The sequence below is a fragment of the Anguilla anguilla genome, chromosome 1 (genome assembly GCF_013347855.1).
Source record: "Anguilla anguilla isolate fAngAng1 chromosome 1, fAngAng1.pri, whole genome shotgun sequence".
Taxonomy (NCBI): domain Eukaryota; kingdom Metazoa; phylum Chordata; class Actinopteri; order Anguilliformes; family Anguillidae; genus Anguilla; species Anguilla anguilla.
Window position 1 is genome coordinate 55,800,099 of NC_049201.1, and position 27,370 is coordinate 55,827,468.

At 51.4% G+C, this 27,370-nt stretch overlaps 1 protein-coding gene across 2 annotated transcripts in view; it reads left to right on the plus strand.

Annotated features, from left to right (window-relative positions):
- The window catches only part of bbs9 (Bardet-Biedl syndrome 9), a 168,820-nt gene that overhangs the window by 98,474 nt on the left and 42,976 nt on the right, over positions 1-27,370 (plus strand). The window contains exons 21-22 of one of the 2 annotated variants that reach the window (XM_035382346.1): positions 9,739-9,852; positions 10,468-10,564. In XM_035382346.1, coding sequence (XP_035238237.1) covers positions 9,739-9,852; positions 10,468-10,535 — 182 coding nt within the window. In that variant the 3' untranslated portion in view covers positions 10,536-10,564. Of the gene's footprint in view, positions 1-9,738; positions 9,853-10,467; positions 10,565-27,370 lie in introns of those variants that run through there. The other variant, XM_035382340.1, reaches the window with a different exon arrangement.

Consider the following 27,370-nt stretch of genomic DNA (forward strand, 5'->3'; position numbering starts at 1 on the left):
TGTGTCGACTGTAATCGTGATTAGCATGTTAAAATTTGCTCGTAATCCAGGACTGATGCCTCCTGAATAGTATTATTTATTTTATTGGTTATTTAGGTTTAAAACGGTCATGGGTCAAAGCTGCTACAGTCTACCCCAGCTCTGCTCCCTCCCCCCGCTCCTTGTAAAAGCGTTTAAAGACCGGCGTTAAAGAAGATGTCTCCCATTGATGCCACTTTTACTGCCTGTTTGCTGTCAGCGAGCCGGTCGGCCTGCCCTGATTGGCTCTTGGGTCCCGGCAGCTGACCCCGAGAGCCGGCCGTCCGGACGGGTCGTTAACTCTGGACAATGGGGATGGGGCGCTCCGCCGCGGCCCGCTGACCCGCGCTCCGTCCGCCCCGCGCGCTTACCCCATTAAACGGGCCCGCTGACCGAATTCTCCTCATTCCTGCCCTCCTCTCCACACCTCTTAAAAACGTCCCTTTCTTTCCCCTTTGTGTCGGCCGCAAGCCCTTTAGGTGCTTGAGGGTTTTTTATTTGGGGGTGGGGGGTGGGGGGGGCGTGGATGGAGGTAAGCAATAGAGCAGTACAATGGCAGCCGCCCCCCCTTCCCCACTTGACCTTTCACCCTGTCTGTCAGTCCCTGTTCTTCTTGAGTCTCCAGCTGATTCAGTGGGTTGCTGTTGGCTGTAATGCCGTGAAGATGGAATTGCTGGTATGGAAAGTAAATGAATGCCTAAATTTGGGATGGGTATCGTTTAGATTTTGCCTATACTGATGCTAAAAACGATCCTTTTAAAATGGTGCAGTGCCTGAACCGTTATTTATTTATTTTTATTTTTTTAATAAAGAGCGAACAAGACATTAAAGAATGTCTTTTTTTAAATAAAAGCAATTTAACTGTTTCATTGTTTTACTTAATTGTTTATAATTACATTACATTACACTTATAATTCATATAATTTTGACCAAGTTTGACATTTGCTAGCTTGCTAACAGTACCTGCTGTCACTGACTGAGTCGGCAGAGTGACTGTAAAGTTAGCTAGTGTGAAGGCATGCGGTGCCGAAATCTGTGAGATTCGGTCCAGTAGGTTTCAGTCATATGAGAACCAGTCCCATAGTGCTACTGGGTTCCCAGTAAATAATAGTAAATAGTTAATTATCGATTTGCTGAGTGGATTTAAAACTTCAGTGCCTTACTGTCTAAGACATCCAGTCCTGTAATAACATTGCATTCAGCCCTGCAGCATGTATATCATTGCAGCTTTAAAGTCTTCAAAGGAGTTTAGAGATGAATGGGTGTTGGTTTGCAGTGAGACTTTGTGTCTGAGCAGTGAAAGGTGTGTTATTACCAGCGGTCTGTCTAATGAATATGGATACAGTGCATTAGCGGTGTTTATTATTATTTTTATTTTGACATGTTTAGGAACGATCGTTTCCTGCTCAATCTGCCTTCTGTTAAGTGAAAGTATGTTGACAACAGCCTCGTTGTGGCACTCGTGATTAGGAATGCGCTGCGGTCCCCAAACAGCTGACCGCTTGTGTTCATCCCGCCCGGTCTTCCTCCAGGGACCAGGTCCTCACGGTCAGCTCTTCCTCCTCACCTTTGGTCCGTCGCCAAAGTACATAGCGGGCTCATACATAAGCAAAGTGCTGTCAGTCTTTATGTAAACATTAATTTGTTATAAGCCCCAAAGATGTTGCTTTTTCAATCAGTCGTCAACATAAAGTGTTTGCGTTTCCAGCAGCTCCGGAGGCAAACGTCCAACACGGTCTGCGCTGACCTCCAACAGGCCCCGCTTCGCAGCTGTGTGTGGGGTGTGTGGGGTGGGGGGGGGGTGTTTGTGTGTGTGTGTGTGTGTGTGTGTGTGTGTTTGTGTAGGGTGTGTGTGTGTTGGGGGGATGGGTGTTTGTGTGTGTGTGTGTTTGTGTGGGGTGTGTGTGTGTGGGGGGAGTGCTTTCTGCTGGTTATGTTATCACCCTGCTCTTACCTCCAGTCCCTGAGTCTGGCTCTCCCCTGATATCCCAGAATCCCCCCCTGTCCTGTGGCCCCATTCTCTCACTTTCTCACCTAAGCCCACCACCATCTCACTGTCCTCTCCACGTCTCTCCCTCTCCCTCTCCCTCTCCCTCTCCCTCTCTCTCTCTCTCTCTCTCTCCACCTCCTCCCTTTCTGCAGCAGCTGGGCTCTGTAGATAGCGGATGATATCATTCTTTCCTCCTCCACCCGCCCCTTTCATGCCATCGGGATGGATGAAGTGCTCTGTACTTGGTCAGGTGACCAGGATGGGGCTGGGGGCTGGGGGCTGGGGGGGGGGGGGTGTATTTATCCATCAAATCCATACCCTTTCTCTCTTACAGTGACCACACAACAGTTTTCTGCATTCATTAGCATGACATTATTCCCAGCCAATCAGAACGTGCCTGTCTGTCTGCCTCTGTGTTTTTTCAGCAGAGCTTACGGACCCTTTGTGTTTCTGCGTCCGGTCTCCATCTGCGCCTCCCTCCCCTCTCTCTTTCACTCCTTTTTTCTCTCTCTTCCTCTCTCTCTCTGTTGCGGTGTTATCTCTCTGATTTGTGGCTTCCTGAGCTCAGAGCTCCACAGGAGTGCTCTCTGCTCCTCTCCAGCCCAGCGCAACGCGGCCCTGGGGAGCGGAGGCGGAACTCACCTGACCTCCTCCCAGAGGCCGCGTCTGGCCTTGATGACATCACCCGATCCCACTCGGCACAGCTGGCCACGGCCCCCCGTTTTGGGAGCGCGGCCGTGCTCCATGCCCCCCCCTCCTGCCCCCCCCCCCAAGGTTTTTAGTCCATATTGGTACTCGTATTGGTCCGATTGTTCTGGGCGAGCGCCCCTGTCCCAGCACAGCTCCCCGCGTCACATGGGGCCCGCCGTCCCCTCAGCCAGCCACGGGGCCTCCCTGCGTCTCCTGGCTTTCAGCCTGTCTTCCAGGCACAGGTCTCACAGCTTGCAGTGGAAGTGACAGAGGTGCTTTTGCCTGCACACGTCTGTGGCCCAGTTTCATTCACTGTGAGAGAGAGCTGCCTAAGCGGTTCTGAGCAGCCCCCGTCCCCTCCCAGCCCAGGCGTGTCCCACACGCCACGTACTTCAACACCCCACAGAGTGGAGCCGCTGCCTGCTGTTGTATTTTGGGTGTGGCAGGTGTGAGTGACCTCACCTCCCTAGACGGATGGCCACGCTCCACGCAAGTTTGCAGATTTATGATTTGTTAAAAAGGTGAATTAACGCCATGTCAGCAATTTTGGCAGCAGACTTTCGGACTGATTAATAAATCATCTTTCCTTTAGAATTTTTGTGTGATATCTTATTTGGAGTGTTTAGAGTGCCTGTGTGACATTTCTGTCATTTGAAGTGTGTTATTGGGTATTTTGCGCTGTAATCTGCAGGGCAGGATGTCTGTTTTTTGAACCGGAGGGCTTTGCCCTGCGGGACCAGACAAAATGCCTGCCACACAGAGTCAGCATGTTTCTGGCGTGATTACATAAACATTTAGCCTGTTAATGGGGTAACTCGCCTAACTATCGATACATACACATTTAGCCTGTTAATGGGGTAACTCGTCTAACTATCGTGTAATGCAGGTAGATGCACTAACAGAAGAGGGACAGTGGGTTGCAGTCTAGTGAGTCCCCTGAGAGCATTTGATGATATACCTGTGCCCCACTGCTACCCCTCCCCCCCCCCCCTTTGCACACCTCCACACACTCAGTTAGAAAGGAGCCTTTGGTTTTACTTTTTTTTTTTTTACTGGTTTCTCTGTTTTTTTTTGTTTGTTTTAAGCAGAGGCAGATGGAATTCGGTAAACCTCTGGCTCTCCCTCGCTCCCCGCTCCGGCGTTTGGACGGGCCGTCTCTCTCTGCGGCGCAGCGCGCGGTGCTGTCTGTGACCGGCCCATGTGTTCGCCACATTTATCAGCCCCTTCTCTCCTCCCCGCGTCGTCCTCTGCTCTTGGCCCGCGCTGGCGCTTCCCCCGCGAGATTGATCGCCTTCCCGCCGCTTATCGTCCTCTCCGCAGCGCTGATTTATTCCCGCTCCTGCCGCTCGCCAACTTTTCAAAATATATAACGTTTAGGACAGCAGTTGAGTTTCATTCCGGTCAGTGAGGGCTTCCAGCCCCCATCAAGTGTTTTTGCATTACATAAACCTGCGCCTTATCCTCTGTCCAGTCTTTTCAGTGCTAAATAAAGCTTTGGATGTATTTGAGTGAAAGAGAACACCACATTAAAACGGAATGATGAGGGTATTTAGAAATGATCTATGAAGACCCAGGTTTCATGGGTGATCGCTTGTGATGAATGCATGTGTAGATAGGTGTTTGATTGAGATTACGTTTTGTTAGAGATGGCGGGTTGGTTTAGAAGACTTGGGCAGATAGGTGACTGATTGAGCAGGTCTGAAGAGTCAGATGGGTGATCATTGAGCTGGTATTAGCAGATAGGTGGCTGATTGAACAGGTCTGAAGAAAAAGATTGGTATTTGATTGAGATTTTAGGTCTTTTTCTGCTACCTGTGTAATAATGTGGACCCCACACTCACTGTGAACTTGTTTTAGCTCCTGTGGGGATTTGTGTAGTGGAGCAGAGCGCATGTTTCATGGCCTGGTCATTATCCTGATGGAGTCCACAGTCGCACTGAAAATCGCAACTACCGTGAAAATATGTGGCGTACAGTGCAATTAAACAGGGGTGAGGGGGTCGGTCTGTGTGTGGCTGCTCGGTCAAGGTGCTGGGGTTTGTGTGCGCGTGTCTGTGCACCGTGGGGGGTGGCGGCGGCGGGTTAGCGGTTTTTGGGGCTTCTGGGAGTCGGGACCGTCGAGCCCAGCAGCGTGTGTGTGCTTTGGGCCGGAGAAACAGCACCTGCGCCAGCCTGCGCCAGCCTGCGCCTAGCGTGTGCCTAGCGTTCGATAGCGCAGCAGAGCCTCTCGGGAATAAACATCTGTGAGGCTCGCCGCGTCGCTGCTCGCCTCAGGTTTTGTTTTCTTAGCGGCGGGGAGAGAAAAGCGTTTCGGGAGTTTCATGCCCGGCCTCCGTTCCTCTCTTTGAAGATCTGCAGATAGCCCGGCTCCATGATCGGCCTGTTGGCCGCAGAGTAAAAATAACAGCTTTCAGTCACCACAAATTCATTTTGCTTTCCTTTTGGCTTTTTTTTATTATTTTTACCTTTGGAACCAGCTACCGTTGCGCCGATAAGATTCTTAAAGGAATGGAAGAAGTTAACCCCGGTCAGCCGGTGCCTAGCAGCAACAAATAAGGGAATGCTTTTGCCTGGAAAGGAATCGCACCAGTCTGGACGGGACATGACTGTGTGCTCTGAAATCTGGATTTGCGTTTGAGGTGGATCAGTACCACGGAGAGGCAGCTTCGTCACTGACGATCTACAGATAGCGTTAATCATTGCTTATGTTCTCCAGACCCGCAGACCTTCGCAGGGCCTTTTATAACCCTGCATTACACCTCACTCATCTCGGGAGCTTTATCTGCCGGCTGAGTTAATGAGACGTTTGGAAACAAATGCAACGCATGAATTATTAAAGCGCACTCGGTCAGTAATGCGGGTGAGTCACCGTGAATACATGCCCTGTTAAGGGTTGCACGGCTCAGCTGGGGAAGCGGGGCGGGGCCACTGCCCTGTACGAAATGGCCCACGCCGCTGGTGAGCCCCCCTTGCTCCCCCCTCTCCCCCTCTCCCCCTCCCCCCCCCCCCGTCCTGTTGCTGTTGTCTTACCTTTCATTTCCACTGGAATCCGCTGACGGCAGCGCTCTGGCGAGAGAGCTTACCGCCGGGGCTGATAAGGAGAGGTTGGGGTTACGGACCACAGTCGCTGCTGAGACAGCACAGGAGGCCGAGCGCCGAGCCGCCAAACCATGGGGAACAGATCGCTTGGTCGTGTCTGAGCGTAGGTTACAAAGTGAACACTGTCCCTGAGAGTCGAGGTGTGATACATGTAATGCGAATGTCACGTCTGCTGCACCCTATCCCTGGTTTGATGGCACAGTTCTTGCTATAGAAATGAGCTCTGTGCCCCTCCCCTACATGACAGTGTTCGCCTTATCCCGCGGAAAGCCAGGGGAAGCTGGAACCACAGATCCCGGCAGTTTGCGCATTTTTTGTGCTCCGGGGCTTCCAGGAATGAGGTAAACATGTTTAGGTTGGGTAATGTGTTTGTTTTACTGGGCAGGACGCCCGGGAGACCAGGCCTCACCTCCGCGTCCGCAGCGCAGTCCCAGCGTTCCCTCGCTCCGCGCCGAGCATTCCTGCGCCCGCCGCATTTAGCGTCCCCGACGTGCGTTAAAAAAAGAAAAGAGGGGGTTTTAATTGGGCTTATCTGTCGTCTTTTCGGCCAATCAAAGCACTTCGGCCTCTAAATACCGCTCTCCCGAAAACAAAACGTGCTCGCTGGTGTTTGGTTAGGCATGAAGTAGTGTACGCATGTATACGGTCTTTGGACCACAAATATTTTCCTTTCAGAAAGTGGCCCCATATAGATATCTTAATTCTGTCTGCTCCGGTCTCGGTGTGTTTTTTGAAGAGAGAAGACTATCTCCTGACGCAGTTTTTTTTTTTTCGGAGGAGCAGTTTTACAGATGTTTGGTCGGGCTCCAGCTGCGTGTGGTTTGGGCCGTTCCAGTCGGAGGGAGAGCGGGGGGGGGGGAGGGGGGAGCAGTAAAGCACTTGTCTCTGCAGACGGGCGTCGCTCGAGGGAGGGGGCGAGCGAGCGAGCGGGATTTATTCTCAGCGCTAACGCTCCCGGCCGAGCGGACCGTGTCCCGCCATTCCGAGCGCTTTTATGTTCTCCACTCCCCTTCTCAGAAAACACATTTTTCTCGGCGGAGTCACGGTGTGATTTCAGCCACTGTCTCCTGCTCCGCGCTCGCACGGCATGCTGGGATACGCGCAAAAACGCGGGGCTGTCGGGTTCAGAGCGATCCCCTTACCGCTCTCCCATTTTGTCATTTTTAAAATGTGGAACTCATAAAGAATTTTTTAAAAAAGCAATTTCCATTTTTTAAAAGTAGATTTTGAACTGAAAAACGAGAGCTGGTGGTTTTCTTTGGGAGTCGTCTTTGTAGTGAATAGGTTTTTTCTTCTTCTCTCTCTCTCTCTTGCCCCTCTCCCCTCCTTGAAAGGGATCAGGTGTCTGTTTGATTCCCTCTCAGACCGCAACACCGAAATGGCCAGCTTCATCCGCTTCCTGCGCTGTGATTGGCCCTGTTGGCCCAGGGCGAGAGAGGGCATGGAAGGTGTGCTGGGTTACTGCAGTGCAGGAGAAGCTCAGAGCATCTGTTGGGTTACTGCAGAATGGGAGAGGCTGAAAGTGTGGTGCTGGGTTTTTGCCGTGAGGGAGAAGCTCAGAGCGTGTGTGGTGGGTGTCAGGCCCATAGCACAGCCAAATGCATCTCGTAGCCCTGACTCTTACAGACCAAACTGCATTGGGTCACAACGAATACAGGGACTGCAACAGGCAGATGCACCGTTTGTCCCTGTAGTGTCTTTCAAACTGGAAGATGTTTCACCGCAGTTTCTCCTGCATGATGTTGATGTATGTCCACTCCCCCCACCCCCCCAACCCCGTCCCAGCCCCAGCCTCAACCCCAACCCAACCCGAAATCATGGGACCGTGAAACGACACGCTAAAGAAAACACCTGGTGTAATTAAAACCACCACTCCTGTTTAAAAGGCGACACAAGAAAAATCTGTTACATTTTTGCTAAAGTAAACAGTGGGACATCAGAAGCAGTTGGTCTTTGCTAACAGAACAGATTGGTTTTATTGGAAGGATAAATATTATGTGGGGATTATGTTAATCCGTGTGGAGGAAAGTCAGGCCCCTGCCCTGTGTGTGTGTGTGTGTGTGTGTGTGTGTTAGATGAGAGCAGTATGTAAAAGAAACAGTCCGTGGGGGTTCTCACCAGGAAGAAGGTGACAGTGGGCCCCCTTTTCAGTTCGTGCCCCAGGAGTGGGCTGAGGGTGGAGTCGGCTGAACGTGGGGTGGGGTGGGCTGGGAGTGGGGTAGTGGGCTGAGGGTGGAGTCGGCTGGGGGTGGGCTGGGGCTGGAAGTGGGGTAGTGGGCTGAGGGTGTAGACGGCTGGGGGTGGGCTGGGATGGGAGTGGGTACGTGGGTTGAGGGTGGAGTCGGCTGGGGGTGGTAGTGGGGTAGTGGGCTGAGGGTGCAGTAGCCTGAGGGTGGAGTGGGTTAGTGGGCTGGGCTGGGATTGGGGTAGTGGGCTGAGGGTGCAGTGGCCTGAGGGTGGAGTGGGTTAGTGGGCTGGGGGTGGAGTGGGCTGGGCTGGTAGTGGGGTAGTGGGCTGAGGGTGCAGTGGCCTGAGGGTGGAGTGGGTTAGTGGGCTGGGGGTGGGGTGGGGTGGGCTGGGCTGGGATTGGGGTAGTAAACTGAGGGTGGAGTGGACTGGGGATGGTGTGGGCTGGGAGTGGTTTAGTGGGCTGAGGGTGGAGTGGGCTGGGGATGGTGTGGGCTGGGCTGGGAGTGGGTTAGTAGGCTGGGGTGGGGTGGGCTGGGCTGGGGGTGTCTAATCCCCAGCAGAGCAGAGAAGCCCCCCAGGACGGGGACCAGCACCCCCAGCCTTAACGACAGCTCCACCAAAAACGCTTCTGCGTGTGAGTTTGGAATGAGTGACCTCACTGTGTGCGCTTCAGAGGCAGCTTTGCTAAGAGAGAGTGGGGTGACAAAGATCCCAGTCCCATAATCTCGCAGCTCAGACCAACACACAGTCACATTTCTGTAGGGACCAATGCTCTGTATGCAGACCAAAAACCACAGCTTTTCATGCAGACCGCCCTTTAATTGATTTTTTCAAGCTTCTGTTTGGACGCAGGTATACATATACAGTATGTGCCTCCACTGAGTAAAGGCAAGTTGTAAAGAAACATTTCTGAAGGTTTCCTGCAGCAGTTTTGGAAATAATGTCGTCTCATACAGACAGAAAGGTATCTAGATATCTGTATGCATGTATGTTTTTTGGTTATGTTGAGATGTCTCTGACAGGGTGCTTTTTTCTGCTGCTTTTTCCCTTCCATACGTTACACGAGTGTCCTGGAAACCGCACGTTGCAGTGACTGAAACAATGAACACAGCACCTTTTTGTCAGTGCAGTTCTGCTCCAGACTCGCGCGGCCTAAAGGATTGTGGGTTCATAGGTGCATTTGGCCTAAACAGCCTGTTCAAACGGTTAATTTCAGGTGATTTGATGTAATTTGGCTAAATGTGGTATTTTCAGTGAAGCGCACCAGACCTGCTGCAGGATTACAGAAAGCAGACCCATTCAGATCCAGTGCTGGCTGCCCTTGTTGAGAGAACTACTCTGGTCCTATTAACTGGTAATGTAATGTTAATGTCAATCTGTTATACCACGTTCATCTGGATCCGGTTTGGTAGGGTGGGCCAGTCTGTCCAGCCTGTGTTTTCAGCAGGTTATGAGTTCTGTGCTTTCCGCAGGTTATAAGCTCTGTTCTTACAGCAGGTCATGAGGTCAGTGCTCAAAAGGTTATGAGCTCTGTGCTTACAGCAGGTTGTGAGCTCAGTGTCCAGCAGGCTGTAAGTTCTGTGCTCAGCAGGTTATGAGCTCAGTGTCCAACAGGTTATGAGCTCTATGTTTTCAGGAGGTTATGAGCTCTGATCTTTCAGCAGGTTATGAGCTCTGTGTCCAGAAGGTTATGCGCTCTATGACCAGTTGATTGTGAGCTGTGCGCTCAGTCTGTGTTCTTTGCTCTCTCAGGGAGCTGTGAACCCATCGCTGAGCTGGACCAGGAAGAGCCCGCCGCGGAACAGGAGGCCGTGGCCAAGTTTGTCAAGAAGAGGCAGCCATCCAAGAAGGTCAAGACCAAAACCGGTAAGAAGCGGGAGAGGCAGGTGATGCCTCCTCTCCCACAGCGCGTCTGAGAGTCATGGAGTTCCAGTCGGGCCAACAGCCCAATGAGATGCTTAGGTTTTTAATAAAAGGCTCAATGTGAGTGGCAGAGGAAATGAGGGAGGGAGTGGTTAAGAGCTGCTCAGAACACGCTGTTTATGTTCTCCTGTAGTGGGAGGCGGCTTTATTGGCCCCGATGGCCGCCTCCCCTGCCACCTTTCACATCCCCCTCTGCATTGTGGGAGCTGCTCCGTCAGCCAAAAGAAATGTAGAAGTGGTAGAAAGAGCCAATATTGCTATCCATTATGCATGCATTTCGCCAGTACGTCACAAGGAAGGGGTGGGGTGGGGGGGGGGCATGCCATTGCACATGCCCGTGGACTAAAGCAACTGAATGAAAAACTGAGCCTTTGGAGCGAGACAGAAGGGCATAACCAAGGGGAGGTGCTCAAAGCTACAGAATATTCTGTGTTTCCATACAATGGCCTCACACACACACTCACTAACACACACATACGCACACTTAGCCCAAAACCGATTTTTTCCTAGACCTCTGCCAATTCCACCTTTTCTCTCATTTCCCAGTCCCACGCCCAGTCCCACGCCCAGCCCAGCCCAGCCCAGCCCAGCCCAGCGCGGCTCCGCACACGGTAGTCACTCTCTGACTGAGTGCCAGGGGCTGGATGGCTGCAGGTCTCCCACAGGAGGGCTTTTATTGGCGCGGGCACTGCGCTCGCTCTGGCCCTGATGGATGGTGCCCGTTTAAAAGCGGGCCCGTGCGGTCCGGCGGAGCATGTTCCCGACCCCCCAGGACCCCCCCCACCAGACCCCCCCCAACCACCACATCCCCGGCTCTTTTAATGCCGCGGGTTTTCCCATGCAGCTCCCATTTCATGCCGTAACTTTAATATCGCTCTGTGTCAGATAAGTCATTATTTGCGCTGTAAAACAGAGTCTGCCCCGGCCAGCCCTCTCGCGAGTGCCTGACCGCCCCACCTTGCGTGCTCTCTGGGGGGATGACACATAGGCTAGGTGGACCACCGCTCTCCATTGACCCAGCAGACATTCAGCTTTCGCCTTGTCAACACTGCAGCCAATTAGCCGTCTCCCAATCAGCACAGCACCTGACTCTGACAAGCCATCCTCCAGCCAGCGATAGCCAATCAGAATAATGAGCTTGCCAGACTCTAGCCCTAATGTGATCACGGTTTTGTCTCTGTGTGTGTGTGTGTGTGTGTGTGTGTGTGTGTATATGTAGGTGTGTGTGTATATATATATATATGGTTCACATTCTTTGATCAGTGGATTAAAGTCCTGGTTTGTTGTCTCACCTACCTAAACTGAAGGATACCCACTGTGGTCACTTCAGCTCCTCTCTTAGGTCTGTGGCCCTCTGACTGAGCACAGTAACTCCTCCTCATCTCTGGCCTCAGTATGAGTGCTGTAACTCCCTTGGGTCCCTGGCCACTGTGTAAGCACTGTAGCTTCTCTCTTTTGGGTGTGTGAGCACTGTAGCTTCTCTCTTTTGGGTGTATGAGCACTGTACCTTTTCCCTTGGGTCCCTAGCCACTGTGTGTGCACTGTAGCTGCTCTCTTGGTTGTGTGGCCTGTGTGAGCACTGTAGCTGCTCTCTTGGTTGTGTGGCCTGTGTGAGCACTGTAGTTTCTCTCTTGGTTGTGTGGCCTGTGTGAGCACTGTAGTTTCTCTCTTGGTTGTGTGGCCTGTGTGAGCACTGTAGTTTCTCTCTTGGGTGTGTGGCCTGTGTGTGAGCACTGTAGTTTCTCTCTTGGATGTGTGGCCTGTGTGTAAGCACTGTAGTTTCTCTCTTGGATGTGTGGCCTGTGTGTAAGCACTGTAGTTTCTCTCTTGGATGTGTGGCCTGTGTGTAAGCACTGTAGTTTCTCTCTTGGGTGTGTGGCCTGTGTATGAGCACTGTAGTTTCTCTCTTGGATGTGTGGCCTGTGTGTAAGCACTGTAGTTTCTCTCTTGGGTGTGTGGCCTGTGTGTAAGCACTGTAGTTTCTCTCTTGGGTGTGTGGCCTGTGTGTAAGCACTGTAACTTCTCTCTTGGGTGTGTGGCCTGTGTGTAAGCACTGTAACTTCTCTCTTGGGTGTGTGGCCTGTGTGTAAGCACTGTAACTTCTCTCTTGGGTGTGTGGCCTGTGTGTGAGCGCGCTCTGTTCTGTGCTACAGGGACATCTGGTTCTACTCTGGGCCTTCCCTTGCCTCTCTCCTGATTGGATCTAATAGCTGGTGAATTGCAATTTTTCCGGTCATTATCAAACAGAGATTTCGGTGGAGCACTTTAGATTATTTTTTTAATCAAATAAATTAAATGTCGCGCTTGAACGTTTCAGCGGGCTATGAAAAAGGGTGAGCGGGGAGCTGGTGGAGCCTGTTTTTATTTTCCCTTTTCTCTCTCTCTTTTTTGTGTCATCATCTTTATTCCTTCACCAAACATGCCGATTCTAGTGAGAAGAGATTTGTGTAGTTTTAACAGGATAAATAACTTTGCCGGGCTCCAGGGCTTTCTATAACAAATTGAAGGCATGAAATCGAGGTCCTTTTTTATTTCCCGACGTCCATTTAATTGCTGATGGCTTCATTTCAGTGCTAAAACAAGTATGAATTCTTGGTTGTAGCTGCCGCTAATGAGTTGTGTACACTGCTGTGTTAGCCACCTCCCGCTCCTCTTTTTCCTGTTTATTTCTGTGGAATTCAGCCGGAGACGAGTAGCTTTTTAGCAACTGTTGCCATTATCAAATTGTCACATTGGACATTATCTAATTCGCTGTGATGTTTTTTGTTTTCTATGTGTGTGTCTGGTCTGCGTCTGTATGTCTGTACATCTGTAATTGTGTTTGTGTGAGCATGTGCACGTCTGTGTGTGTATCTGCTCTTCGTCTGTGTATCTGCAAGTGTGTGTGTGTGTGTGTGTGTGTGCGTGTGTGTGCATGTGTGTGCGTGTATGTTTGTGTGAGCACGTGCACGTCTGTGTGTGTGTCTACTCTGCGTCTGTGTATCTGTAAGTGTGTGTGTGTGAGCACGTGCACGTCTGTGTGTGTGTGTCTACTCTGCGTCTGTGTATCTGTAAGTGTGTGTGTGTGTGTGTGTGTGTCCATGAGTACGTGCTCTTAAACAGATGTCTCTGGCCTGTTGGTGATAGAGCAGTGATAGGAGACTGTAGCAGACAGTCCTATCGGCCCAATCTCCCTGATTATAGTATTGTCTCTGCTAATGTTAAGAATCAGAACACAAACTGTTTCTGCTAACAAAAAAGGGTAGAATTGGCAGCCATGGTCCGGGTGTGGTGATCCACAGACTTTGCTTTAAAAAGGAATATCTAAGATGAGTTCAAAATCCGTGTTTCTGTTCCATCCTTGTGAAATGTTCCTCCATCCATGGTCTCGAGTTAATCTGGTCACATTCCCCCATTATTTGTGTTAATATAATATGGTTAATAATATGGTTTTGCTAGATTGTTTCAAAAGGTTTCTTTAATAAAAATATATATCAAAGTTTTTTGCTTAAATAACTAATATTGAATTGTTTCTTCATGATCAGGAGATATCGGGAAGCATGATTTCAAAAGTAAGGGAATATACACACATACTTCATAGCAGTGCATTTCTTATTGATTATATCATATATATATATATATATATATATATATACACACATATGTCTTATATCACTCCATTAGCCAACCTTATGTGTGTCCTTTCTAGATGATGCAAATCTCTGTCCCCAGAAATGGTGCCTTTTAGGGTGAGCTCTTTCTTTAGAACAGAACTGTTGCGTTGAGAAAGTGAGTAGATCTAAAAGCAAAGGCTATTTAAATCAAGTGTAGATCTGGAGGAAAGTAGGAAGTGGCCTAGTCAGTCAATAACAAGCACATCAGACCCAGTGAGAACATTTTTGCTCTCGAGATTTGGCGGTGGTCCTAAAACTACTCAACTTCCCTCCCCCCCTTAAACTGTTTTGTTCTTTTTGACCTGGTGCGAATGGCGGAACGTTCTGGCATTGGCTTGCTGTGCACCACAGCGTCACGTTAGTGGTTTCCAAATTGCTGTGAATCTCATCAAACCATCATGTTCAGTTCATATACCCTGTGAGGGCCTGTAGGTGCACCTCAGCTTGATTCGGACCACCAATCATCAGCCAGTTGACAATCAATCAAGCTCACAATCAAACCGACACCTTTTTGTGATTTTAACAATGCAAGTACATGCAGCATAATGTGCTGAAGTCTTTCTTTGTAGTGAGATGACGGCATAGCCGAGGTGTGACTGGACCGGCCACTGGTGCACTCCCAAACCCCTTGAAGGGAGCGGTTACATCACTCACCCTTAATTTCCCGCCTTTGTCGTTTTCTGCGTTGCATATGCTGTCAGGGGTGGGGGAGGTGATCCCTGCAGGCTCTGAGGTAGGTAAGGGGCTCCACAGCAGCTGGGTGTACACAGTGTTAAAGACTAGCACAGGTGGGGAAAGAGAGCCAACATGTCTCCATCCCCAAAAGATCAAATGCCTTCACCATATGAGCCCGAAAGGAATGAACTGGACAGGAAAACAAACAAACAAGTGCACAACCCCCTATTCCCTCATTAACTGTTACGATGAATACCAGGCTACCGACAACGGCCCCCTCCTCGGGCGGCTGTGCCCGCTGCACGCTCTGCCACACGGGCGTCCTCACCCCCACCCCCCCACCCCCCCACCCCGCCCTCCCCGCTGAGCCGAAACCCGAGCTGCCAAAGTGGGTCCAGGCCACAGCACACGAGCCGCTGTCTCCCCTGCACTGTTTTTCTACCGCCGTCTGTCCTGACTAATCGTCTCTGACAAACCAGCGCACCCAGAACAGACTTGGAAATGGGGCCGGAGGTCAGCTGGCCGTGATGGATTTATTCCCTAAAAGCGCCCCTCGTAAAATTGTCCCGGCGTGTGAATTACGGTCGTGGTCGGTTTGGGAAGCCCCCTGAACCCCCTTTGGTTCAGCCCTGGCCTCGCTCTCTCTCCCTCCCGCTCTTCCTCTCTCTCTCTCTCTGTCCTCACTTGGACAGCAAAAGCCCATTGACTGCAAACTTCTCACCCCTTGTCCTAAACTCAATAACCCTCTCGTCTGAGGCTAACACACATGTGTACAGAAACTGTCCTGCGGTACGATCACCTTACTGATTTAACTCCACTCAGCTCAGGACAGAGCGATCGGGGAGAGGAGCAAAGTGGGCGGGGGAATGTTGGTGGGGGGGATGAAATACGATGGATCGTGTCAACTGTTAGAGCCAAACCTGTGAAACCTTTACTGTGAGGAGCCAATCATTGCCGAGAAGCAGCGGAAGAGGTAGGGCTATAAGTCTTAGGCCACGCCTACCAGTGGATCTTTCTGGAACCGACAGCAGTAAAAATGAAATAATGCAGTGACAGCAGTGCCCCCTGTTTAATGGACTCCTCTAGTCTCCTTTTAGTGTCTTGTGGTCTCCTTTCAGTATTTAGTGCCGTGTCTGCCCCTCCCTGGGAGTGTGGACAGCGGGGCTGCTTTTCCCCCTGTTTAACCCCAGCGAGGACAGGGCTGAGTTCAGTCACCGCAGGTCTGCAGCTGTTAGGGCCAAACAATGGCAGTTTAATGATTAACATAACATTGTAAGAATGGCAATTCTCAAAAATCTCCTTGTACTTGAAGCTTCGTAGTTTCCAGTCTTGTGCGCAAACTTCCTCTTCGAGCCATTTAACGCTTCAAAATGCAGAAAGCATTTGTTTTCAGCAGACCACAAACTGTGAAAGGCAGATCTAGTGGTTTTGCAAATGTTCACATTCACTTATCTGGCCAATCCCTTAAGGTTTAATAATGCAGAACACAGCGGCACTGGGCTGGAGCTGCCCTTAGATGACGTGCAGTTCTCTAGATTTAATATTACAGAAAAACAGCAAAACTAGAGGTCCTTTAGTCATCATTTAGTCATTGAGCCCTCTGATTCTGAGCTTTTATCTTCAAAATCCCATCATGGGAGTCAAAGTGGGAGGAACAGGATGGGGTCGGGGGGGACCAGCAGTGGAAATCTCGCTGTATGAATGCCCTTTGGGCAGAAAATCAAACTGCAACCTGGTATTTAAAGCTTTAAGCCTCATTCTCCCCACAGCAATCATTAAAAAAGGAAAACGGAAATAATCCCCCAATTAATTTTGTTTGTAACAGACAGCTTCAGAAGGAATCCACACTCTGCTCTCCTTCAGAGGGGAAACAGGACGTGTCCAAACACGCCCCACCGATCAGAGACCGGGCGAGGTGGGGGGGGGGGGGGGGGGGGGGGGGGGGGGGGTCCGTAAGAAAGGAAGAAAAAACAAACCATCTCACACACCCTCTATGACATAAAAATCATTTGGGTGAAAACCACGACAGAACCGGGCAGGCGAGATCCAGGAAGCATCTTTTATGCGGTTTGAAAGGCTTCAAAAGGCCTCTCGGATATTCGCTCACGCGCCACTTTGGGCAATTAAGATGAAAGGCAGATAAAAGAGGGGGAGAGTGTGCTTCTCGCCGAGCGCCGCCTCCCACGGGCCCCGCTCGCATCACACGCCGGGCCGGGGGGCGCGCTCCGGCGGGGCGGCGGGAGTCTTTCCGGGACGCGTTCCCGTAGTGACGGGAAGGTGTAATGGCCTCTCCGGTAATGGGCCCACTCACGGCGAGCTCGGGGGACCGGGCGGCGGCGCGCGCCGCGTTCTCACGCGGCCGGGCTTCGCCGGCACAAAGAGCGTCTGAAAGCCGGCAGGAACAAACCTGAGCGATTGGCCATCCATTTTTAATGAGCATAAATCGGCCCCGATTGGATATTTAATAAAGCACCGCTTGAAAGTGTGAAGCGGCACACGTTTCCCGGTTAGCTGCAGCTGAATGTCTCATCTTTCTGGAATATTACTGCGGCTGGGTGTGCAGTATTTCTTTACACCAGAGAGGTTGAAGGCAGTGTGTGTTGAGGACATTCTGTGTTACGGATGGGCGTGAATATGTGCTTGACTGAGTACTTGAAAGATGAGGCAATAAGGAACTACCCATGATCCCCCCCCCACCATCTGTGAAACGTGGTGGGGGTGTTTTAGTTTGGGCATGTTTGGCTGCCACAGATACCGGCTCACTTGTCTTCATTGATAACGTAACTGCTAATTGCAGCAGCTGAATTAATTCTGAAGTGTCATTTCTGTGTAAATTGTTTGATTATAATGTACTACAAAGCCAAACCACAAGAAAAAACGTCTTTGTCCCAAAATTTATTGAGCTCACTGTATAAATACACACACTTAAGTATTACACTTAAGGTATTACCTCATTGGATTAAAGGCTTTATTGCTTTAATGTGTACACTTTGCGTGTATACATTAGTGTTCATATAACCTTGTACAGCTACTTGCACTGAAATATCGACACTGAAATAAAATATTACACTGAAATGGGAAGTGTAGTATTTTGTGGGGAGGTTGGGGGGCTTTACATTAGGAAGCAAGATTTACTGTCATGAAGGAAGAGAGTAAAAATGCAACAGGTCAGTTACCTTTTTTTGTTTAAAAGCTAAAACAAATGAAATTAAATTACCTAATGTCAAGCAAAGGGTATGTAACAAAACCAAATCCATTATTACCCATATTTGGTCTGTTTGTTTTTTTCCCCTTCCTCTCAAATACTGAAATTGAATTGAAAAAAAGCAAAATGCTAGAAAATGAATAAAGCCCCCAAAGCACCCTGATATTTCACTCCAGTGACATGATTTCCTGTTATTACTCTGGATTTTTATTCTCTAAGGGGAGCATCATCCCATTCCAGAAAGTGCAGTATCAGGTAGATCCCCCTCCCTATCCTCTCCCTGTCCTCACCAGGGGGAATGGGTCACCAGGACGAGACCAAATCACTCCAGCAGTCCTGACCTGTAAGATGAGGTTAGCTACAGTGAGCTGGAAGAGCTGATGTCAACTTCCTTTCAACACGCCCCCCCCCCCCCCCCCCAGCCGATCACCCCCCCGCCGTGCCCTCCCGAGGCCTGCCCAGGACCGCTGAACCGCGCGGTCAAAAACAGGAACCGCCACAAAGCGCTCCAGCAGACAGATAGCCCCAGCGCCACGGAGATTCCCCGGTCACTACGACAACGGCCCTTCCTGCGGGGCGGGCCTGGGGGGGCAGAGGGGATGCGGAGTGCGGAAGTGTCCGAGTTATGCCTCATTTTTATGTGTTTTTATTTGGCTGGGGGGCTGGGCCCCGGAGGAGCTCAGTGCTGTCCGACGGGCAGATTCCTCACACCCCCATCTGCTAACACGCTTAGAGGCGACTGCAGGGGCCTGTAGGGGGAGCTCTTCCAGAAATCCCACCCCTCTGCATGGAGCTCAGGACAGAACGTCTGCAGTTCTTACTACCACCTTCTCCTTACCTCTCAGCACTTACTCCCATCTTCCACTTACCTGTTTAATCATCGCTCCAGTTTCATAGTTCACTGTCCACTTCCACTGTCTACTTCTACAGTCCGTAGTCCACTTCCACAGTGTGCAGTCCAGTTCTACTTCCACAGTCCATAGTCCACTTCCACAGTCCGCTGCATTTCTTCCTGGCGAGGCCAAAAAGTGGACAATAAAGTCTTATCTAATCAATTGTAATCTTACCTGTCATGTATGTTGATTAAGGTGACCAGATTTCAAATCATGGTCCTCGAGGGCCATGCTGGTGTTCCAGCCTCCCTTTACCTGGGAGTCAGGTGTGAAGGCAGTCTGGCCAATCAGTAGCACTAATTGTTCAGTTAATTCCCCGGGAGAAAAGAAAATAGGGCACCAAAAACGGGGACGTCTGGTCACCCTAATGTTGGTGTTCTGTGCCTCAAGGGTAACCCCTTGGTCCCTGTGTGGATTTCGGGTAGCCGGGTCAGTATGGAACTGGATGCTGGCCAAACCCAGGCCTGGCAGCTGGCCCGTAGCTGTTCCCTTTTCCTAAATGGCGGGGTGCAGCGAGGAGCCTTTTGCATTCAGATGAGCGATAACTCTGATGCGTGGCTCGGCCCGTATGGACGTATGGGCCAAGCGGTCGTTAATGTACCCTCTCCCTCCCCCTATCAGATCGGCTGTTTTAGGCTCCCTCTGCTGAGGCTGCTGATAACCTCGCCGCCCGAGCGAAATTCGGCAGCCGCGCCGTAAATCACCGCTGCCACGCGGCGGGAGCGGCTGCGGTTCGCCCGATTCGGGACGGCGTTTTGGATCGATCCTCGTGCGGCTGAGCGCTGGAAGGGGTCGGTGGTGCGGGGAGGGACTGCCGCATCACTTCCCCGATGTCTGCCTCCGACCGCGGGACCGCTGTCCGACCAGACTCCGCCCCCTCCTCCGCTCTGCGTGTGAGGAGAAGCGTCTCTCCGTCCTGACCGATGCTTCGCGCGGTATTTTAGGTATTCGGACGTGCCGCAGTCGGACTCGGGGCTGTTTTCGCGGTCTGTCGTTGGATTCCTCCATGTCCAATGTGAACGATTCGGCTCCCTCCTCTGATATCTGTGTGCGCAGTATGTATTTAATGCGTTTGGGCTGGCGGCCAGGTTGTTTGTTTCCCCCATATCAGAACGGATCAGCACGGCCTTTCTTAAAGATCCGGAAATCCCATTAGATTCCCATTAAAATCCCATTACAATGCAGCATTCCTGGGAAGGCCGATCAGGAGACGTCAGACCTGCGGGCCAGCTCTCAGTGATAAGAGCAGCAGTCCCGCTTGCTTTGAGCGTACGGAACGACCGAGAGTTTTCCCTGTGCCCGGTTCGATGGCGGCCTCACCTTTTTTGTTTGCGTCTACCGTTCTGGAATGTTCTCCTGCGAAGCTTCCAGTAAGGCGAGGACGAAGCGGAATGAAATGCGGTTTGAAGTCGTTAGCACACCGTGGTCATCCATCAGCAGTCTCCGTGACAACGAGCGCTCACGGCACAGACGCCGAGCCGTTACAGTACACCCATGGTATCCCTCACCGAAAAAAAACAAAGCTTTTTTTTTTTCTTTTTTCTCTCTTTCCGGAAGTGGGGGCCCTGTCGGTTTTCTGGGTAATAAAAGCCGCTCTCGTTTGACAGCTCGGCTTTTAACAAGAGACCTTTAATTTTTTGCAAGAAGGAAGCAATGAATTGTAAAGTATACTTTTCTCAAGACTGACTGTTAAGTGTGTTCTTTACGTGGCTGCGCGGGCCCTATGGGTCTGAAGATGACTAACACATGTGGAACAGGAGGTGCATGAGAAACCAGCCTCTCTCGCTCTCTCTCGCCCGTGCTCTCTTTCTCCCCTTTCCCCTCTCTTCCTCCTCCACACCTTCATCCTTTATATTAAAGTTTGTCCCCCTCGGGGCCGAGTCTCAGCTGTCACCTTCTACACTGTCACTTCATGCCACTGCTCCCAACCCCCAAAACCCCTGCCACAGGGCCAGCTTTGTTCCTCTGCATCCCCCAAAATAGGGAGCACGCTGGGACCCTCTATATGTAACCCAACCGGCAAGAGCTAGCCACTGCAGTCTCGCCTTCTGTCTGAGCCTTTCCACAGAGTGTGTGTGTCTTTGTGTGTTTGTGTGTGCATGTGTGTGTGTCTGTCTGTGTGTCTATATATATGAGTGTGTGCGCGTGTGCGTGCGTGCGCGCGTGTCTGTCTGTGTGCGTGTGTGTGTGTGTGTGCATGTGTGTGTCTGTCTGTGTGTCTATGTATATGAGTGAGTGTACGTGCGTGCGTGCGTGCGTGTCTGTGTCTGTGTGCGTGTGTGTGTGTGTGTCTGTCTGTGTGTCCATATATATATGAGTGTGTGTGTGTGTGTGTGTGTGTGTGCATGTGCGTGTCTGTGTCTGTGTGTGCGCGTGTGTGTGTCTGTGTGTGCGTGTGTGTGTGTGAAAGCAGCAGCAGCGATCTGAATTAGCCGGCCCTTGGCCAGGCCTTGCAGAAGGTTATTGCTGAGTTGGGGACACTTAGTGACATCAGCTCTGCCGGGGATATGAGCTGCTGAGCTTCTCAGTGGGAGGAGCCAGTGGAGTGAGGGCGGGGGGGGGGGGGGGGGGGGGGGGGGGGGGGGGGGGCTTGGGGGGCAGTATCATCAGCTGTCACATGCAATAAGCCAAAACATGGAATCCCCTGAGGTCACTGAGCCCGAAGCGTGAACATGTGAAAGTGACCTGTGAGCCCTGCGCTGTGTCAGGCTCTCTGAGGCAGCTGTCCCTGCAGGTATTTCCTCATAGACAGCTCTTCTGCAGTTGTGTCTCAGTCCTGATGGCCACTGGCCTGCAGTGTGCGCGCTCTTCTCAATGATCAAAGCCAGCCACCACCCTCAATGTACGTTTTGTTTCCAGGAAAATATGTAGAATGTACCGCAGTTTTTTAAATGTGATTTACAGTATTTTTATAGAGTGAAAACAGGCTTCATTGGTTGATGTTCTTCCATGTCTCACCCAGTCATACATCACCATCAGTGGGGGGTTCAGAGCGTGGTCCTCCAACACGTGACTGAGCGCCCCCCCCCCCACCCCCCCGTGGTTCCAGGACTCTGTGATTTCCGCCGGCCCGAGCGAAAGGAGGCATAGGGTCTGAAATGTAATCCGAGGCCGGTCAGGGAGTGCAAGCTGGTGGTTGGGGGCTGTGCTTGTACCCCCCGGGGCTGATACCCCCCCGGGGCGCAGGGCACCCTGGGAATCTGCCGTCAGTCCCCCACAGTGCACATAGCGATGGGGTTACATCACCCTGCTTTTCCCCCCGTTTAATCAAAGCCATGAGGAAGGCTGACAGCTGCCTGCCTCCAGCAGCTGCTGGCTACCTGGCCCTTACAACCACAACTACAAATTGTTTCTGTTAAATACGCGGGAAGTAGGCCTAGGCCTTTCCAGATTTTTTTCTTTCTTGCCTTTTTTTTTAAATCAAGTTACCTTTGGTACACCTGAGGACCTGGCAGAAATGCTTCTCTTGCTGTTGTGTGACTTAGGGGATGAAACCTGTTTGGACCCTGAGGAAGCGCTCAGCAGGGTAGGTGGCATTCCCAGTGCTGTACCCGTCTCTGCAAAGACCGCAGAATTAAAGCCAAGCCGTTCGTCTCCGGATTGTCTGTTTGCCAGGCGCTCGCTCCGTTGCAATTGATCCACTCGGCATTAAACGGAAAACATCCACATTCCTTTGTCATGTGGAAATAAATCTCTCTCTCTCTCTTTTTTTTTTTTTTTTTTTTTTTTTTTTAAATAAAAGGTGAGAAGTGCCTGGTGCTGCTCTTCCCTTTCCCATTACCTAATGGGTGGGAGATATAATTACGTTTCTCCTTTAATGAGACATCAGAAGAAGGGATTAAGCCTCAGCTCGAGAGGAATCCAGCGGTTTTTTTTGGCGGGAGGTGGCTGGAGCGCCAGGATGCAGACTCCGCTTTGCGGTTCGAACGTGAGAAGGGAAACGCGTCGTGGCAGACGTCCGCAGCGGGAGGAAAAGCCCTACGAGTTCTGTGGTCTCGCGAAAAGGCCTCTGGTACGCCAGCAGAAAGGCCTCTGGTACGCCAGCAGAAAGGCCTCTGGTACGCCAGCAGAAAGGCCTCTGGTACGCCAGCAGAAAGGCCTCTGGTACGCCAGCAGAAAGGCCTCTGGTACGCCAGCAGAAAGGCCTCTGGTACGCCAGCAGAAAGGCCTCTGGTACGCCAGCAGGCCGCGTCTGAGCCAGGGTTTTTGTACCGGCTGTAACTTACAGCCAGGCCCTCTCTCCCCCCCGTGCGTAAGGTGGATCTGTGACATGACAACAGGACAAAAGCAGACAAATAAATCTCATTCTTCCCCTCTTTGTTCAAACAGGGATTTGGAGGGGGTGGGGTGGAGCTTGTGATGCAGATGTGCAGAGGGTGGGTTTTTTAATTTACTGTTGAGCCCTAAGCAACAGGGAGAGGTCGCAGGTCACTTGTATGAAAATCAAGAGTAGACAAAAGGGGAAACGAGGCCCACTTTCTCAGATTCGCCATACGCCCTCTCCACTCTTTCTTTCTCTCACTCACTCTTTTTCTCAGTTCCTCTTTGGCAGTGGTAGGCTTATGAAAGCCATGCAAAGCCTGTCAGTGTGTAATTACTGCTGACTTGATTGGTTCCTTTCATTAGCTGGTGAAAAAGCTGGGACCGTGTCCATGCAAAATATTGAACGCTGGAAATGAGGTACATTTCCAGTTAGCCAGAAAAAAGCGTAGCGACAAAGGAGGAGGAAGTGTTGACGGCAGAGCTGTCGACAGATGTTTTTAATTGTCTTAATTGATTAAATTTGACTCGCAGACTGAAATGGCTGTGGTGCCTCGTTCTGTCGTACGGGGGGGGGGGGGGGGGGCAGCCGGAGCTCAGGAGTTTGATGTCGTGCAGAGCCAACCAGGAAAGCCCAGGAGTCAGGAGTTTCCAGCCTCAGGCCCTGATTGGCTGCTGCCCCAGAACGCTGTGCAAAGCAGCGTAGTTCTGACCACACGCACGCACACACACACACGCTCGCTCGCTCTTTCTCTCACACACACCTTCGCACGCACTCACAGACACTTTCACACACCGCACGGCTTGTTTGTTTTGGCCTGTTTCTGTTTGGAGAGCTCGAGAGAGCAGCTGGAGAATCACTCAGCCAGCGCCTCGCTGAAGAACAGTCCTCCAGCTCCATCCTTTCATCTCAGAGAAGACGGGAGAAAGTGCCTGTTCCACACTTTTCCCTTTCATTTTCAGCCTCGCTGTATCTGTTTATATTCCCACAGTTCATTCAAAACCCTGCGATGGAGAATAAGTGTGCTGCACTCCCTCTAATGTACGGCCATAGCTCTGAGGGGAAGTCCTGTGATTCATTTAAGACCCCCGTGTGTGCCAGCCAGGGGAGAGGACCTGTTCAGAATAAGGCTGGAGGCCTTGCGGTGTGGCTGCAGGTCTGTCAGTCCACCGGTGGAGCGCTCCACACGCGCGGCCAGCGCCGAGCCAGCGCCGGGCCTGGTCTCCCCTGCTTTGGGACCAGGGATTGGGCGTTCCCTCTGAGAGAGCTCCAGCAGTCTCATCTGTGCTTCTGTCACAGATCTCAGTCCATCCTTTAAGACCTGGAGAAGTCACTGACTGGTGCCTACTGCCTGTAAATAATATTTAAATAAATAATATTTACAGGGCCGTGATAATGTGTACAGATCTCCTGTGCAGCTCTGCCAGTTTGCTCAGGTGTAGGAGCAGTGATGATGGAAAACACTGGACGGAAGGAGAGAACAGCGGTTGTGAACCGTGAGCCACGAAGAAGAAAACAGTGAGCTGATTGTTTATATAGCGTCTTTCGGGACCTCCGAGGGCGCGATACGTGATTCGGTCTCGAAGTGCCGAGAGGAAGAGAGCACGTCTGGCTCTGTGAAGAGGGAAGAAACTCCTGGAAAGATACCGCGGGCCGTATCATCAAACGGGGACCGCAGCGAAGTCGGCCTTTGATGATGTCGTGATGGATGAGCGCTGGAAGACCGTCGTGTTATGAGTCCTCTTTTGTTTGTTAGCGCGATTAATCTTACAGTGCGGCATGGCCACGCTACCAGATGCGAGGAAAGTGAGTCATGGCCATTAACGGCTTCCGCACGAAGCTGCATTATTAACCGCGGCCGTCTCACACGAGCCATTACACTCCGCCAATCCGTCTCACCCGAGCCATTACGCTCCACCAATCCCCAGCGAGAGCCCGCTCTCAGCGCTGAAGAAAACAACGCCCTTTAGACGAGCTGCGTAGAAGCGTCGTCTGCCCGCGCTCGCGTAAGGTTTTAAAAAAGGAAGCATGGCTAATACTGCCCAGTCCTTTGATGCCTGGTCAGAACCACAGGCTAACTGAGCCCAAACCGAGGGCGGCGTTTCTGATGAGGGCATGCTGATGGTATCTGCACCGCAGTTGCACGTAATGGACTCTATTTTCTCACAGAATGGATGGCGTTCAGCGGTCACATGGGGGAGGGAGCCCTGCACATTCATAGGTTCCTGCTTACGAAACTGGAGGGATTCACATCGTACACTGGTGTGAATGTGTTTCTCCGTGTTTCACAGTGTGTTGTTGCCTAGCAGCGTGTGTGTGCGTGATTGGTCAGGTGTGCGGAGGCCGCGGGGTTGGGCTGGTGGTCTCTCCTGTGAGAGGAGCTGGTGGTGGGGAGCACGCCCCGTTCGGCGGCGGATGGGAAATGCGTCCGTTTCCCTCTCTCCCGCTCTCGCTCTCCCGCTCGGGGAGAGATCACGGTCGGCCCTCGCGAGCTGTTTGTGCGGTCGGCGTAATTGCGCTCGCTGCGCTGTTTGTAATTTGGGCCGGCCCAGGTACCGCGGCCCCAGCCAGCGGCCCTCTGAGGAGCACATAAACACAGCTGCTCTGTGAGCTGCGAGCGAGGTGTTATCCACTCTGCCAAAAACACAGAGATTACGCCACTCTCAGCTCCCTCGCGCTCGCTCTCTCTCTCTCGCTCTCTCTCTCTCTCTCTCTCTCTCTCTCTCTCTCTCTCTCTCTCTCTCCCTCGCGCTCTCTCTCTCTCTCTCCCTCTCCCTCTCTCTCTCTCTCTCTCTCTCTCTGTCTCTGTCTCTCTCTCTCTCTCTCTCTCTCTCCCGCTCTCTCTCTCTCTCCGTCTCTGTCTCTCTCTCTCTCTCTCTCTCTCTCTCCCCCACTCTCTCTCTCTCTCTCACTTTCACTCTTTCACTCTTTACTCTCATTTACAGTTTCCTTTCTCCTCTTTTCTTTTTTTTTCTCCACGCCCTCCCTTGTTTTTCCCCGCACGCGTGTGCACAGGTGTGGCACAGAATCACGCGCATGCGCATGCATGTTTGTTTTTCTTTCATATCATGTTACTTCCAGGAGACGGCATAGTTGTCATACTTCCTGATTGACAGCTGGTGGATTAAAAAGTCTCTAGGGACCACTGTGGGAACCAGGTTGTTTTACCTTCGTCGGCACGGCGATTGGGTCAGTTTGCCTGATTGTGTGTTACTGTGGATACCCACATCCGCGAAAATGATAAAGGCATCAGAACTGTATATGATTTTGATACACCTCAGACCTCAGATCACTCTTGTTTTTCTTTCTCCTGTCCGTTTTTAAACTGTTCAGTTGAGGCTCAGTGCTGTGGCGCTCGGACCGGTCAGGAGAAACCCGACTGACTGCGCTGTGAGATGGCCTTTTAACGGTCACCGCGGAAACGCTCGGGTTACACGTTACCAGCTTCCCTCCTTTTTTACGATGGCCCCGTGCTCTTTCTCACACCCGTCGTCACCCTGCAGCGTGTTTTTAATGAGCAGCGCCCCGAGCAGGTCTGGGACCAGCGCTGCCTGCTGCTCCGTTGTTCCTGACGGGAGTCCCAGCGCTGCTCACATCCAGTCACACCCCCCCAAACTCTGACTGACATCTGTATGGCCATCCTCCTGCCTGTCTGTCTGTCTGTCTGTCTGTCATCACAGGTTATTTATTGATTTCTCTGTTGGTGGAACAAATTGAGTTTACGCATATTCTCACACTGCTAACGCTAATGGTGCCTTATTCCTCTCTTTCTGCAAGACCCTGCCTTCACAGTCCATCCATCTGTCATTTCTATTTCAGTCCATGGTTTTGTGCACTTTATTCAGTTCTTATTTTAGGGTAATGCATTGCAGATGAGCATCTACAATAAACAACTGGGCTTTACGTCCGCAGAAGTCTGACTGTGGGCAGAGCTGGTCAGTCCTCACAAAGCCACTTCCTGCCCTGGCCCTCTCTGCTTTGTTTATTAAATCCCGTTTTCCCCTCTCACTTTCCTGTTGACTGTGGCTGTCTCTCGCTCCGTGGGTCAGCACTTCTGCTCTGACCCCTCATCCCCTCACCCCCTCCGGCCCCAGCCTGGCCCTGTCACTGCTGCTTCTGCTGCTGTCTGTGCTACGTACACAGGCTCCTACACACACCAGTACACACAGGCGCGTATGCACGCACACACACACACACACACACACACACACATTCATTCACTCTCAAGCACACAGATGTGCACATGCGCACACACACACGCACGTACGTACACTCTTACGCACACACACTCACACTCATGCATGCTAACACTTTCTCACACACATGCACATATATGCACGCACACACACAACACAAGCACAGACACACAGGCACGCACACGCAGACACATATACACTCTGACGCACGCACTCTAATTTTGTCCCTCTCAGACTACACACCCCTATATTTCCAGTTAAGTAAGGACAGTCATTTATTTTCCACATTTGTTGGGACACTGGCTATGTGCAGATTTGCCTGTTTGGCTCATTTTTCTGTGTGTGTGTGGTGTGTTTATGTGTGTGTGTGTGTGTATGCGTGTGTGTGTGTGTGTGTGTGGTGAGTTTGTGTGTTCCTGTGTGTGCGTGTGTGTGTGGTGAGTTTATGTGTGTGTGTGTGTGTGCGTGTGTGTGTGTGCGCGCGTGTGTGTGGTGTGTGTGTGTGTGTGTGTGTGTCTGTGTGTGCGTCTGTGTGTGGTGTGTGTGTGTGCGTGTATAGGCACTCATGTTTTCTGCCT